At 57.7% G+C, this 13,133-nt stretch overlaps 1 protein-coding gene across 1 annotated transcript in view; it reads left to right on the forward strand.

Annotated features, from left to right (window-relative positions):
* Positions 1-413: 413 nt before the first annotated feature.
* Positions 414-13,133, forward strand: part of LOC108508876 (oxysterol-binding protein 2-like) — a 32,448-nt gene continuing 19,728 nt past the window's right edge. Inside the window, exons 1-2 of the mRNA XM_017838019.1 lie at positions 414-420; positions 480-730. Coding sequence (XP_017693508.1) covers positions 414-420; positions 480-730 — 258 coding nt within the window. The remainder of the gene's footprint in view (positions 421-479; positions 731-13,133) is intronic.

The raw sequence follows: 13,133 nt of genomic DNA on the forward strand, positions 1-13,133 counted from the left end.
TCTCCTTGGTGTCTTTGTGATCTTTCCCTTGGGTGAAACTCTTTACCCTGCCCAGAGCAGAGCTTGCAGAGCCCTCGTGGGGTTTGCTCCCAGTGCAGGGCAGATCCACTCTGGTGTGCACGGAAAAGGGAGTTTTGGTGTGTGGTGGCACCAGCACGTGCCACCCCCGTCACTCAAACCTGATCCAGATCCCGGTGGCGGCCACAGGACCCCACTGATGCCTCCTGGGCCCCTGTGTAATGTCCCACATTGCTCCCCCACACCAGCTCTGCTCCAGGGGGCTGTGGTGGCCCCGGCCCCGGCAGAGCTGCAGGGGAGGAGGAGGAGGCAGGAGGTCCCTGGGAGGAGACAGGAGGTCCCTGGGAGGAGGCAGGAGGTCCCTGGGAGGAGGCAGGAGGTCCCTGCCCGTGTCGATGACGGGTTAGCTCGGTCCAGGGGTAACCATGGAAACTATTTTCTCCCCATCCCTCCCTTCGCAGATGACTCGGGTGACGAGGAGCCCGCCTCGCAGTCAGACAAGAGCGAGCTGCACGGCCCCCTGAAGACTCTGTCGAGTAAACTGGAGGACCTGAGCACCTGCAATGACCTGATCGCCAAGCACGGCGCGGCCCTGCAGCGCTCGCTCAGCGAGCTGGAGAACCTGCGCCTGCCGGCCGAGAGCGGCGAGAAGATCAAGGCGGTGAACGAGCGCGCCACGCTCTTCCGCATCACCTCCAATGCTATGATCAACGTGAGTGCTCTCCTCCTCCTCCCCTCCTTCTCCCCTCCTCCATCCCTGTTTCTCCCCACGTTTCTGTTCTGTGGGTCGCTTTGTGTTACCGCGGGGCTCGGGCACGGCCGGGGCTCGGTGCCGGCTCGGGGATGGGAAGTTGGGAAGGTGCAGCTGGGAAGCGGGCACGGACACATGGAGCACCCCCCAGGAAACACAGGTCTGCTGGATCCTTACACCGTGCTCTCTGGGGGGGCTGCTCCAAATAGGTCATTTTGGATGTAAAGCTGGGAAGTGCAGAGGTTGGGAATGCTGAGGGACTTTCTGCTGTTCTGGGGGGGGGATTTTGGACTGGCTCAGCAATTGTTGCCTGCTGCAGATTGAGACCCACATCCCACATCACTCACATCCTCATTGCTTCCATGAAGCTGCTCGTGTTCCACACGGCCACAGGATTTAACCCCCTCGGGGTCTCGTGCCAGCTGTGCTCTCCCAGCCGGGTTGTTGGAGGTTGGGAAGCGTGTTCTGGCACTGCCTCTGCTCCCTGCCCTGTGCAGCCTCACGGTGCTTTCTGCATGGGTTTTGGAGACAGCCTGTGTTTGGGGTGTGGACCTGCCTCCATTGCAGTGACACAGCCCTTCCTGGGTAGCCTGGTTTTCCCTGGGGAGCTCTGGGAGACTGCAAAACTGAATAAAATATTCAAAGGAATGAATAAAAACCAATCCCAAAGCTTCACAGACTTGGAATAATGTATGAAGGCAGAGCTCAGGGAATTGTGAATGGAGCAGTGCTGTGGCTGTGCTGTCCCAGCCCTGAGCAGAAGGAGGTCGGGTGGTGTTTGATATGGGCTTTAAAAAATAACAGTAATCCCCAGTGGGAACTGGAGGGCACTTGGAGCCCCGTGGTTTCAGCATCCTCCCCATTCCCATTTGCAGGATTTTGTAGCTGTGGGAGCAAAGGGCTTCCTGAGGCAGTGTCTTGTGTTTCGGAGCAGTTTGAGGGTCCCACAGTCGGAGAGTTTGTGGAAGTTTTTGGGGTTGGCAGAGTGGTGGGAGGTGCCGACAGACCCTTGGCGCTGTCAGGAGGCAGAACTGCGATGGAACGTGGGCAGGGAATTGTTGGGGAGAGGATTTCTCCGGCAGCCTTTGGGAAGGGATGAGCAGAGCAAGATTTGCTGTGTCCAGCCCAGAGAGGAGGAGGAGGAAGAGGAGGAGGTTGTGGTGGTTGCGACGTGATAAATACTTGGAGGAGGCTTTTCTGGAGGGTGGGAAACACCAGAGAAACAGCAGAAACGTGGGTTGTCCAAAATTCCAAGCAGGTAAGAGGGGCTGGGGGGTGGCAGGGCATGTTCTCACATGGATCCATTTCCAACAGCATCCTTTGGTAGTTCAGCTCATGGCTGGGCGTCCTGAGGAGGTGCCCGAGGGAAAGGCTGAGCTGTGGAAGGAGCAAGACTGGAAGGAGCAGTGGCAGCTCCAGGGGGTGGTTGTGGCTCTCCCAACTCTCTGTTGTTTTGGGAGGAGGTGCTGGAGCTGTGGGCAGGGGGACACAGACCCCCAGGAAGCAGCAATGCTTTTGTGGGGTGGATTAGAGAGGCAGGAGGGGGGCGAGCAGGACAGGGGGTGGGACCAGCCTGACCCCCCATCAGGGTGGGCTGGGGCTCCCAGCCACACTGTCACCTTTTCCATGGATCCCGTTCTGTGCCTTGATTTATCCTTTTAGCGTGGGTTGGTGCCTTCTGGAGCTACCAGGGAGTACCTCGTGGGGTGGGGGGAGCTCTGTGCAATGCAAAGGTCCCGAAATCTTCTGCATTGAACATGAAACTTGGCTCCAGGAAAGCACATGGAGAGCCTGGTGAAAATCCCCTGTGCTCCTGCCCAGCTCCATCCCCCCAGGCTTCTAAGGAGCACGTATCCCATGGGAGCACAGGGTGCTTTTGGCAGGCCAGTAGTTCCTTCCAGGAGCAATTAAACTGTCCTTGCTCACCAGGTTTTCCCCAGAGAGATCCCAGCCAGCAGCTGGTGCTGGCACATGGATGCTCCGTGTCCTCGCTCTGCCCCGGCTGCAGCCCCAAACCTCATGGATCCATCTCGTGGAAGTGGATGGGGATCCATGAGGTTTGGTGCTGAGGCTGTGAGCAGAAGGGATGGGTTCTCTGGAGAAGGGATGGGTGCTCCTGGGAAGGGATGGATGTGCTGGGGAAGAGATGGGTGCTCTGCTGAAGGGGTGGGTGCCTGGGGGAAAGGATGAATGCACTGGGGAAGGGGTAGGTGCTCCAGGGAAGGGATGGATGCTCCAGGGAATATGGAATGGGTGCTCTGGAGAAGAAAGAATAAGTGCTCCCAGGAAGGGATTAGGCACTCCAAGGAAGGGATAGGTGCTCTGGTGAAGGTACGGGTGCTCTGGAGAAGAGATGGATGTTCTGGAGAAGGGGTGAGTACTCCTGGGAAGAGATGGATGCTCCTGGGAAGAGATGCATGCTCCAGAGAAGGGATGGGTGCTCAGGGAGGAAAGGGCGGGTGCTCTGGTGAAGAAATGAGTGCTCCTGGGGAAGGAATGGATGCTCCTGGGAAGGAATGGATGCTCCTGGGGAAGGAATGGATGCTCCTGGGAAGGAATGGATGCTCCTGGGAAGGAATGGATGCTCCTGGGAAGGAATAGGTGCTCCAGGGAAGGGATAGGTGCTCCTGGGAAGGAGGGATGGGTGCTCCGGGGCCAGCATGTGCAGTTTCCGTCCAGCCGCCTCTGATCCGATTATGTAAATGTCCCGGAGCCGCGGGGAACGCAGCGAGCAGGAGGAAATAAATAAATATATCTGGAAATGCAAGAGCTCTGCTGCGAAGGTGACCCCTCTGTGTGCTCTGGGAGCTACCACAGCCGGCTCCTGGTGCTTCTCCTTATGGAGCTTGGGAGCATCCCCTGGGCAGGCGATGCTGGGAGGATGGAGGACGGTTTGGGCAGAGGCAGAGCGGGACGTGCCGGACCCTCGTGTTCCAGGTGAGCATTTCAGACCCGCTCTTGCAGGGCTGAAATTTGCGGCTCCACGAGCCGCCCGCTGGCTCTGCTCCCATCCCTGCTTGGAATCTCACTGGGAACAGTCCAGGCTCCCCGGGACCAAGGAGCCCCGTGTCAGCAGGGCTGGGAGCAGACATGGAAAGACAAGTAACGATGTGCCACGGGGGAGGAGTGGGGTGTGTATGAAAATAAGAAGCAACAAATTACCGGGATAATGAGAGGCCCAGAGCCAGAGCCGGAGCGCGGTGCTGAGTTGAGTACACTTGTCCAAGGAGCAGGGAAAGCTCCCTCATAATTCAGCAGCAGGCAGGAGGGATGTGTGGATGCACTGAGGAAGCCAGTTTGGGCGTTGGGAAGAGCTCACAGGGCTGTGGGTGGTGCTGGAAATAGGTTTTTAATGGGAACGGGGAAGCTACGGCGGAGCTTGGAGGCGGCTGAACTGCGAGTGTGTGACTGCTGTGCTCTGCTGCTGGCTGGGTTTGTGCTTCCTCGAGGAATGTGAGCATGGAGAGCAGAATGCTTGGGCTTGCCTGTGTCATCCCTGGGTTAGTGTTTTCCTTGAGGTTTTGGAGGAGCAGAGGTAGAGGAAGGCACTGCCAGGCCCAGACCAGGAGGGGTGAGAGGTGGCCGGGGCAGGGGTGCTGTGCTGGGTGGGAGGTGCTGCTCTGTCAGGATTTGGGGAGGAGAGGCCCTGGGGCTGCCTGGAGCAAGCACTCCTGGGATATGAAGGACTCACCTGCCCTTGGGAGGCACTGGTGGCCACCCCAGTCTGTCCTGCCTGGGATGCCAGCACCCCTTTGAGGCAGACTGATCCCCCTCCCAGGTTCTCCTTTCCCGTGGGAATGAACCTGTCTGGAGCACCAGCACCTGAGACACCAGCACAGAGCACCCTTCAGCCTCCAAACCTGCTGAGAGGGCTTTTGAGTGTGTGAAACACAGGGCTGGAACCAGAGTGAAACAGAGAACAGCATGTGCTGCTCCTCCTCTGGGGAAGGGCCCTGGGCTGTGGGTTTAAGCCTCTCTGGGTCATCCAGCAGCATCCCAGAGGCTGCATCCTCCAGCCCTAGCAGGATTTCTCCCTGTGGATCCCTCCAGGGCTGTGCTCTGGCTCAGCAGCAGTTATGGGTGGTCCTGTGCCACGTGCCAGTGCTCCAAGGAGCTGCCAACCTCTCCCTGCAGCCAGGCTGGGCTCCTGGAGACTTTGAGTGGCATCTGCCCTGTGGAGTTGGTTTATTTGGAGTGTCTGTGCCGGAGCTGCCTGTGCACAAGATGTGCTCCTCAGAGCTGCTCCTCTGCCTCCTTGTGTCCCATCTTCTCTGCTGTTCTGTGGAGCACTGAGCCCCCTCTGCCACTGGGAATGCTGCTGTGATTAACCCGTACTCCCCAAATTGTTTCTGTATCAAACCAGACAATGCTGAGCACCTGCTCTGAGCTGCCTCAGGTTCCCAGCACAGCCTCCAGCCTGGTGTGTGAGTTCTGATGGTGTATAAGCCCCGTGTGTGTCCATGTCTGCTTTGGAAAACTGCTTAAAGCTGGGAGGAAGCGGGTCTGGGATCTCCTGCCTGGGGTGACCGTGGGACCGGGGTGATGCACACGTGGCTGTGTCCTGGTGCAGAGCTGGTTCCCGGCATGGATGGAATGTGATGCTGTCCCTCGGGGTCCCCAAACCCATCGTGGCACAGGCAGGACGATGGACCCGATCTCCTCCACCCCCACAGCGCTCCAGGGAGGGAGCAGCATCCTGCTGGGCTGCTCCCAGCTCACCCTAGGACAGCCAGTGGGCTGGAGGAGCTCTCCACCCTGTGCATCCTTATAACCAGGGGTTAATTCCAGCACTGCGGGGAGCAAACTCCATCCTTCACCCCTGGATTTGCCTCTTTAGGGCAGGGATTGCCCCCAGCCACCCTCGGGCAGCTGCTGTGCTGCCCAGAATCGGAGCTGCCCCGCGCAGGGGGCCGGGCTTGTCCCCCTGTGCCCGGTGCAGGGGATGGCGCGGGAGGAGCTGGTCCCGCCTGGCACAGCCTGTGTTAATTATCCGGGCTGCGCTAACGACACGTGCACTAATCAGCGCGTTGCAAACCATGTCACCGACCCAGAAAAGCCCCGGCCCTGGGATTAAATCCCTGTCCCAGCCCTAATCCCCCTCGGATGAGAGTGCTGGAGCGAGGGCTCCGTGTGTCCTGCGTGTTCCTGCCGTGGATGTGCTGCGCTGACCAGGGAATAACTGGTGGGTGCTTTGCTGCTACTGGGGGGATGGGGGGAGGGTGACAAGTGTCACCCCGGGGTCTGTCCCTGCCTGGGTGGGACCAGGGCAGTAGGGACACAGAAACGAGCCCAGTCCCTGCTCTTGGAGCTGTTGTGCCTTTCCCTGGAGCATCCTGGATTGCTTTTTGAATTTAGAGGTGTGTGAGTATCTCTGATCGGATCTGTTCAGACAGGCAGTGCCTTCCTCCCGCTCCCCTCCTCCTCCTCCTCATTCCCCGTGGTTGCTGAGTCCTCCCAGCTGGGTCATTGCAGGCTCTGGGTGCTCAGGCCTCGTGTGTGTCCGTGGGGCCTCTGTGCTGGACGGGGCTTTCGGCTGCTGCTGCTGCTCACTGTGCCTTGGGGCTTCTCACCTTTCCTCCCCCTCCTCCTTCTCCTTCTCCTTGTGTCACCCTTGGGAGACTTGGGACTGTCCTGGGGCTCCCTTGGAACCTCGTGTGAGAAGATGGAGGACAGGTTTGTCCCCAGCACTGGATGGTGCCTCTCCCAGCTCTGCTCTCCTGGTTTTTTTTGGCTGAGAGTGATAACTTTTCCATTGTGGCTTCAGAGGAGAGTTGGGAGTGTTTTCCCAGGCTGCTGGGTCAGCAGGGCTGTGTGTTGGTGGGCTCAGCGTGGGCATTGCACTGTCAGCAGTGCCTCGTGTTGATCAGCAGCTCTGCTGAGCCAGGAGACAGCCCAGCTGGGCATTACCAACCCAGGTGAGCCCTGCCCATTCCTCCCTCCTGGGATCCTCATCCCTGCCTGGAGCTTGTTGACTCCTTAGGGCGAGATGGGGCCACGGAGAGGTGGGTTAATCCCTCTGGGGTGCTGCCCCTGGTGTCACAAGGACTCTGTTCGCCTCTTCCCTGGGCTGATGCTTCACTTCAGCTCCTTCCTCCAGTGCCTGTTGAAGGAGGAGGCACTGGAATGGCAGCACTGCTCTTCCCTGGATTTACCCAGGAAGAAGTTATGGCACTGGGAGATGAGCAGGATCGAGGGGGGCTGCTGCCAGGTGAGCTGCTCTTGCAGCTGCCTGTACTGTGGGGAGGTTTGCAGAGGCCTCACACAAGGCTGAAACCGAGGTAGGATCAGTTCCCTCCAGATCCCGGGGCCGGAGGTGCCCGCGGGCAGTGCCAGCTGCTCCTGCCGCCGAGCGCTCGGACAGATGCTCCTCCAGCCTGGAATCTGCTCCATCGGGGGATGAGGGAGGCGGCCAGTGAGAGCCTCATTCAATCTGTCACCATGGGAGCTGTCAGCAGGACAGAGCTCTCCGGGCACACCAGCGCCGGGATCAGGGCTCCGGGTGCCTGGAAGCGAAGCCCGGCCGCTCTCCTTGGGGTGGAGCTGCTCTGCAGACCCTGGGAGGGTCCCCGGCTCCTGGGCTGGGTTTGGGGGTTTGGGCAAGTGAAGAGGAGGGAAAAATCTGCAGCAGCTGCCTGGAGGTACCTCCCTGTGGAGGAAAAGCCGGTGCTGGGAGCTTCCCAGGAAGAGGAGTTTTGGCAGAGGTGGCAGTGGAGAGGCCCCACTGCTGTGCAGGCAGTGAGAGCTTCAGCAGGACAAGCCTGAGACGTGCTCATGGCCAGAGGAGAGTGGGGAAGCCCTGCAAGGGCACAGCTCTGGGGTGGCCACGCTGCAGCAGGAGGGCCCAGCACAGTCTCAGCCCCCAGTGTATCTTCTGTACTGGTCCCAGCATGTCCTTGTCACACTCGGTGTCCCTGCACACCCTCTGGCACGGCCTGCAGAGGCCTCTGGGTGCTGCTCAGTGAGGGTGGAGGGGTCGGTACTCACAGCACTCCGGAGTATCCAGCAAATTCCTTAGTTGTTTTCCCAGCAAAAACCAGACTCTGATCCTTTCCCTGCCACAGCTCCAGGCTGGCATCACCTCGGTCACAGCCCGTGGGCGGCGTTGGCTCGTTCCGTGTCCCAGAGCCACACTGAACATGTGCTGTTGTGCCGAGCACGCGGCGACTCCGGACTCCATGGAGGCTGCGTGGGGTCGGGATTAGGGGCTCTTAGTACAGCCAGGCAGTGGATTTGCCACTGCTTCCCACTAATCCTGCCGTTATTGCATGGGATGGATTACACGGCGCTGGAGGCGGGGCCTGGCTGCTGTGCCAGCCCTGTCCGGCTGCAGTGCTTTGGGATGAGCTCCTGCTTTGGGATGAGCTCCTGCTTTGGGATGAGCTCGGCTCCAAGGAAGCCCTGGGCAGGGGGCTCTGGCTGGGTCAGTGGTGCTGAGCCAGCCTCGTGGTGGGAACACCAGTGTGTTTGTGGTGTTTAGGCCCATGGCCCAAAATAACAGGGTAAGGTGGCGAAATGCCCAGAGAGACAACCAGGAGACCAGATCCAGCTTCCAGAGAAGTGTGGATGTCTCCATCTTGGACTTCTCTGTCTTGGATGTCTCTATCTCAGACATCTTCATCTTGGACATCTCTGATTCTCTGATTTCTGCTCCCTGTGACCAGTGACAGGATCCAGGGAATGGCTGGAGCTGTGTCGGGGCAGGCTCAGGTTGGATCTCAGGCAAAGCTTCTTCCCCCAGAGGCTGGTTGGGCACTGCCCAGGCTCCCCAGGGCAGTGGGCACAGCCCCAAGGCTGCCAGAGCTCCAGGAGGGTTTGGACAGCGCTCTGAGGGACAGGGTGGGATTGTTGGGGTGTCTGTGCAGGGCCAGGAGTTGGACTGGATGGTCCTTGTGGGTCCCTTCCAGCTCAGCACATTCTGTGACTCTCAGGGAACTCCCAGTCGCCAAAGGGAAGCAGGCACTTCTAGGGCACAAGGTACCACCTGGAATGGGACAGTCAGGGATTTTGGGAGCACCTTGTTCAAGTGCTGGGGGTCTGGCTGAGCATCTGACAGTGATACACTGGCACTGAGCAAGGTGGGCTGGAGCCTCTGCTCTGTTGTCTTCCTGCTCCTTGTTGGGGCACTAAGGATTTTTCCATGTCTCTGCATTTCTGTAGTACCCATTTTCCCTGGATGCAAATGAAGTGGGATGATTTTTGGTGTTGAAGCTTCACCTGCTGCCCTCACAGGTTTTTATGCAAGGTCACCTTGGTTTTTTAGGGTGTCATGACGTGGTGAGGCTCAGCCCAGCTCTCCCCACCAGCGCTGCCCGGGGAGAAACAGTTCCCAGTGTCCCTGAAAGTGCTTCAGACATCCAGGCTTCAGAGCCTGGATGCTCCTGAGCTGGCTGAGGGTCACTCCAAGGATTTGGGACAGATTTGCTGTTATTTAAGCAGTCTGTGTTGATGTGCTCCTGGTGGTGACCAGCAGCCTGGCCTTGGGCTGTGGGGACCATGGCTGTGGAGCAGATGACCGCGCTCCAAACCACGTCTCCTTGCCATCTGACTGTCTGTGTGGGATGATATCGGATTCAGGCTGGCTCCATCCTTGTATTTCCCCTTTCTCTTGCTGCTCAGAGTATTTCTGGGGGGGAGGAAGGACAAATTAACCCTCTCTGGGTACAAACGCTCTGTGATTCTCACCAAACAGCTCCTGCCCCATCCCTGGAATTGTCAAGGCCAGGTTGGATAAACTTGGAGCAACCTGGTCTAATGGAAGGTGTCCCTGCCCATGGCAGGAGGTGGAATGGGATGAACTTTAAGGTCCCTTCCCACCCAAACCATTCCATGGTTCTGTGATTCTCTGATTTTTGTGGCTGACACAGTGTGAGTGTTGAGATCTAAACAGAGGCTCTGAAATCGCCCTTCCCTCGGGAGGCTGTTCTGCAGCAGCAGCAGCCAGCTGTGTCCCAGGGTTTGATGACTCCAGGAAGGAAGGGAGCACTTATCTCCAGGCAGCAGACACAGCACCACGCTCTGTCCCTGATGAGTGGAGCGATGCTGCTGCTGGATAATTCACTGATGAACAAGAGATGATTGAACGCATCTGGCATCGCCTCCTCCCGTGTCACTCCTGGGCAATGAAATGCTCCTTGTCCCAAGGTTGAGGAGCAGGAGATGTTGCTTCCACAGCAGCAGGCACTTCCCTGGTAGGGTTTTTCCTCCCTAAAGGTTAGATTTGCAGGACTGTTAGATGCTGGGGGCAGGTGGGATTGCCCTCGGAATCCATCGGCGTTGCATCGGAGGTGGTGAAACGATCAGCCTTGCTGGGGCTGTCCCAGAGGTTTTCGTTCCTGTGGTTCAACCCCCGGGCAGAAATCCTTCCCTGTGAGGGTGGTGAGGCCCTGGCACAGGTTGCCCAGAGAAGCTGTGGCTGCCCCTGGATCCCTGGAAGTGTCCAAGGCCAGGTTGGATGGAGCTTGGAGCAGCCTGGGCTAGTGGAAGGTGTCCCTGTGCATGGCAGGGGTGGAATAAGCTGTGCTTTAAGGTCCCTTCCAACCCAAACCATTCCATGATTCTATGATGTCTGGCAGGCCTTGCTGTGATCATTTGCCCTTTCAAGCTAATTAACCTCATCTCTTTGTGCCTTACATCTGATTTTGACTGTTGGCTGCACAAGGAGGCAGATCCCCGCGGGTGTGTGACACCACCACCTCAGCAGGACAGTGGTGACCTCCAGTTCATTTTCCTCTGCATAAATAATCCCCAGGCTGTTAAGGACATTCCCATTAGCCTGCAACAAGCCGTGAAATTGGGTCTATTTGCTGTGACAAATAAGTGAAAGGTGCTAAATGTGCCCCTGGTGGCAGCAGCTCCTGGGCACGGAACAGACCACGGAGCTGTTGGCACCGTCTCTCACCTCCTGCTCCCCAGCAGGGTCTTGATGGCACCTTTTCTCTTACTCCGTGGGAATTTGCAGGAACCTTGATGATATTTTTCCATGAAAACATGCTCTTTTTGCCACCTTGGCTGTGCCTCCTTGTCTTGGCAGTGATTTACAGCTCCACTGTTCAGGGCTGGATTAGGACCTGCCACAAGAGCTTGGTCCATCCACGGAGAGGAGGAGAAACCACCTCTGTCCCTCCTGCCACCTGGCTGCAGGGAACACTGGGATTCCCTGGGACCTGGGACAGCAGATGGATGGAGCTTGCTCTTATCTCTGGTCACTGGTGACCTGTCACCTTGGCCACTGTTCTCCAGCCCTGACTGCGCTGTGATGATGCTGAAACGGAGCAGCCTTTGGGACTTTGGGATTTCATCCAGCTCTGGCCCTGGGGCAAATCCAGGTCATGTTGTGTCACCTCCGTTGTCCCCTCCTGTGAAGGAGAAAACCTATCTCCTGGTGGAATGGGTGCATGTGGGGGTGGGCACAACATCCTCTGCCCGTCCCTCTTCTCCGCTCACCGGAGGGCTGGTCCTGGGAGAGCTCTGGGAGGGCAGGACCTACCCAGGCTGTACCTTCAGGTGCACGTGGCCTCGACATCCCAGCCCTGCAGCTTGTTGGGGAATCACTTTTCCTGTGCCTTCATCCTGCAGCTGGGCACTGCCCTGTCCTTTGGAAGAGGTTCCTCAAGGAGCCTCTTCCCGGTGTCCTGTGTCCCTGTGCCAGCCTGGCATGGATTTGTGTCTGTGTCTTACAACCCTGAGCAGCTTCAGCTGGAACTAAATTTAGCAACGACTCTGAGAATTTTATAAGCTGGATTTCAAGGTGTTGCTCCTGCTCGGTGGCTGGGATGGTTTGTACCTTTGGAACAGGGAGCCAGGGGGATTAATGATGGGAATGAGGGATGAGCTGGGATACTCCTGTCTGAGCTACTCACCCCCAAGCCCTGCAGCCCCAGGGAGCTCGTGGGCTGGTGCTGCCCCTGCTCCACACTGGGCTCTGGGGTTTGTTTGGGCTCAGGATTGAGTTCAGTCAGCAGAGACGGTGAAAAGATACCCCCTGAGCCCTGTTTGATGCTGCTCCCACCTCTGGTGAACATCCCTGTGGAATTCTGTGCTGTCTGGCTCTAGGGGGTACAAACCCAAATTAATAACATTAATTTACTTGGCTGCTGCTGGCAGAGGTGGGCTGGGCTTGGGGGATGTTCTCCTGCTGCCACCCTTGGCATCACTTGTCTCCCAAGGAGCAAACGTGATCCTTGCCTGGGTTGAACTGGATCCTTTGATCTGGATTTGGATCAAACCAGTGTCTGAATTGCAGAGGAAGAAGCTGCAGAGAGAGGGCCTGACAGTCTTTCAAAACCAGAATAAACCCTGTACATACCCCAGCTGGTTCCTAAATCCACATGGACACAAGTTGTGGGATGCTGTGTGGGACATGCATCGTCCTGACCTGCTCTGTGGAGCCACTGCAGCCTCCAGTGGGATCTGGGCCCAATAATCTTCCCAAAACATCCCCATGCTCTGCAATGCTGACAAACATGCTCCATCACTTGGATTTTTTATATGGCTGTAAATGAAGCCTGTCAGTGCAGTTTTCCCTTTGGGATACACCATGGATCCTCTGTGAAGCTTGGATGCCTTGGGACGGGAGGGTCCGAGGTGTGACCTGCTGTGATTTTTCATTAGGACGTTGATTCCCATCAATTCATGGAACAGTTTCTCCTCTCCAGCTCCCAGCCCACTCCTGTGGCTCCTCTGTAATTACCTCCTTTCCCCCTAATTCCCCAGTACACCTTCCAAGCCGTGGTTAATTGCAGTAGGATAATTACAGGTCATCTCCCAGCGCATCATTTTAAAGCGCTCAGCCCCTGAGCTGGCGGCAATTCCCACCCTCTGTGCCAAAATGGGCATTCCTGTGCCCTCTGCCTGCGGAGAGGGACCTTTGGAGCACATAATGAGCTTTGCTGGGCTGGGAACATCACAGCCACTATCCCATTACTTGCCCTTGTTGGATCCTCTTAGTGCAGCACGTCGGTGGGACAGAAGAAGGAGCGGCCAGCTCGGGGTTTGAGCTGCCAGAGGCTGCAGTGTGAGGCACCAGAGCAGGGCCCCCATGGGCTCTGGGGACAGGGGTGGCTGCCAATGGGACTTCTTGAGGTGGGGAGAGGAGCTGAGTTGTTTGCAGAGAGTGAGGTGAAAACTCGGTGTGAAGCATCCTGAGAATGTGGGGTCTGGTCTGGCCCTCTGAGACCATCGAGTCCAACCAGCACTGCCAGGGCCACCACTGACCATGTCCCCAAGTGCCACATCCACAGGGCTTTGAAATCCCTTCAGAATTTAAACTCCACCCCTGCCCTGGGCAGCTGTGCCAGGGCTGGACAACCCTTTCTGTGAAGGAATTTTCCCAATATCCAACCTGACCCTCCCCTGGCACAGCTGC

Source organism: Lepidothrix coronata, unplaced genomic scaffold (assembly GCF_001604755.1).
Source record: "Lepidothrix coronata isolate B3197 unplaced genomic scaffold, Lepidothrix_coronata-1.0 Scaffold320, whole genome shotgun sequence".
Lineage (NCBI taxonomy): Eukaryota > Metazoa > Chordata > Aves > Passeriformes > Pipridae > Lepidothrix > Lepidothrix coronata.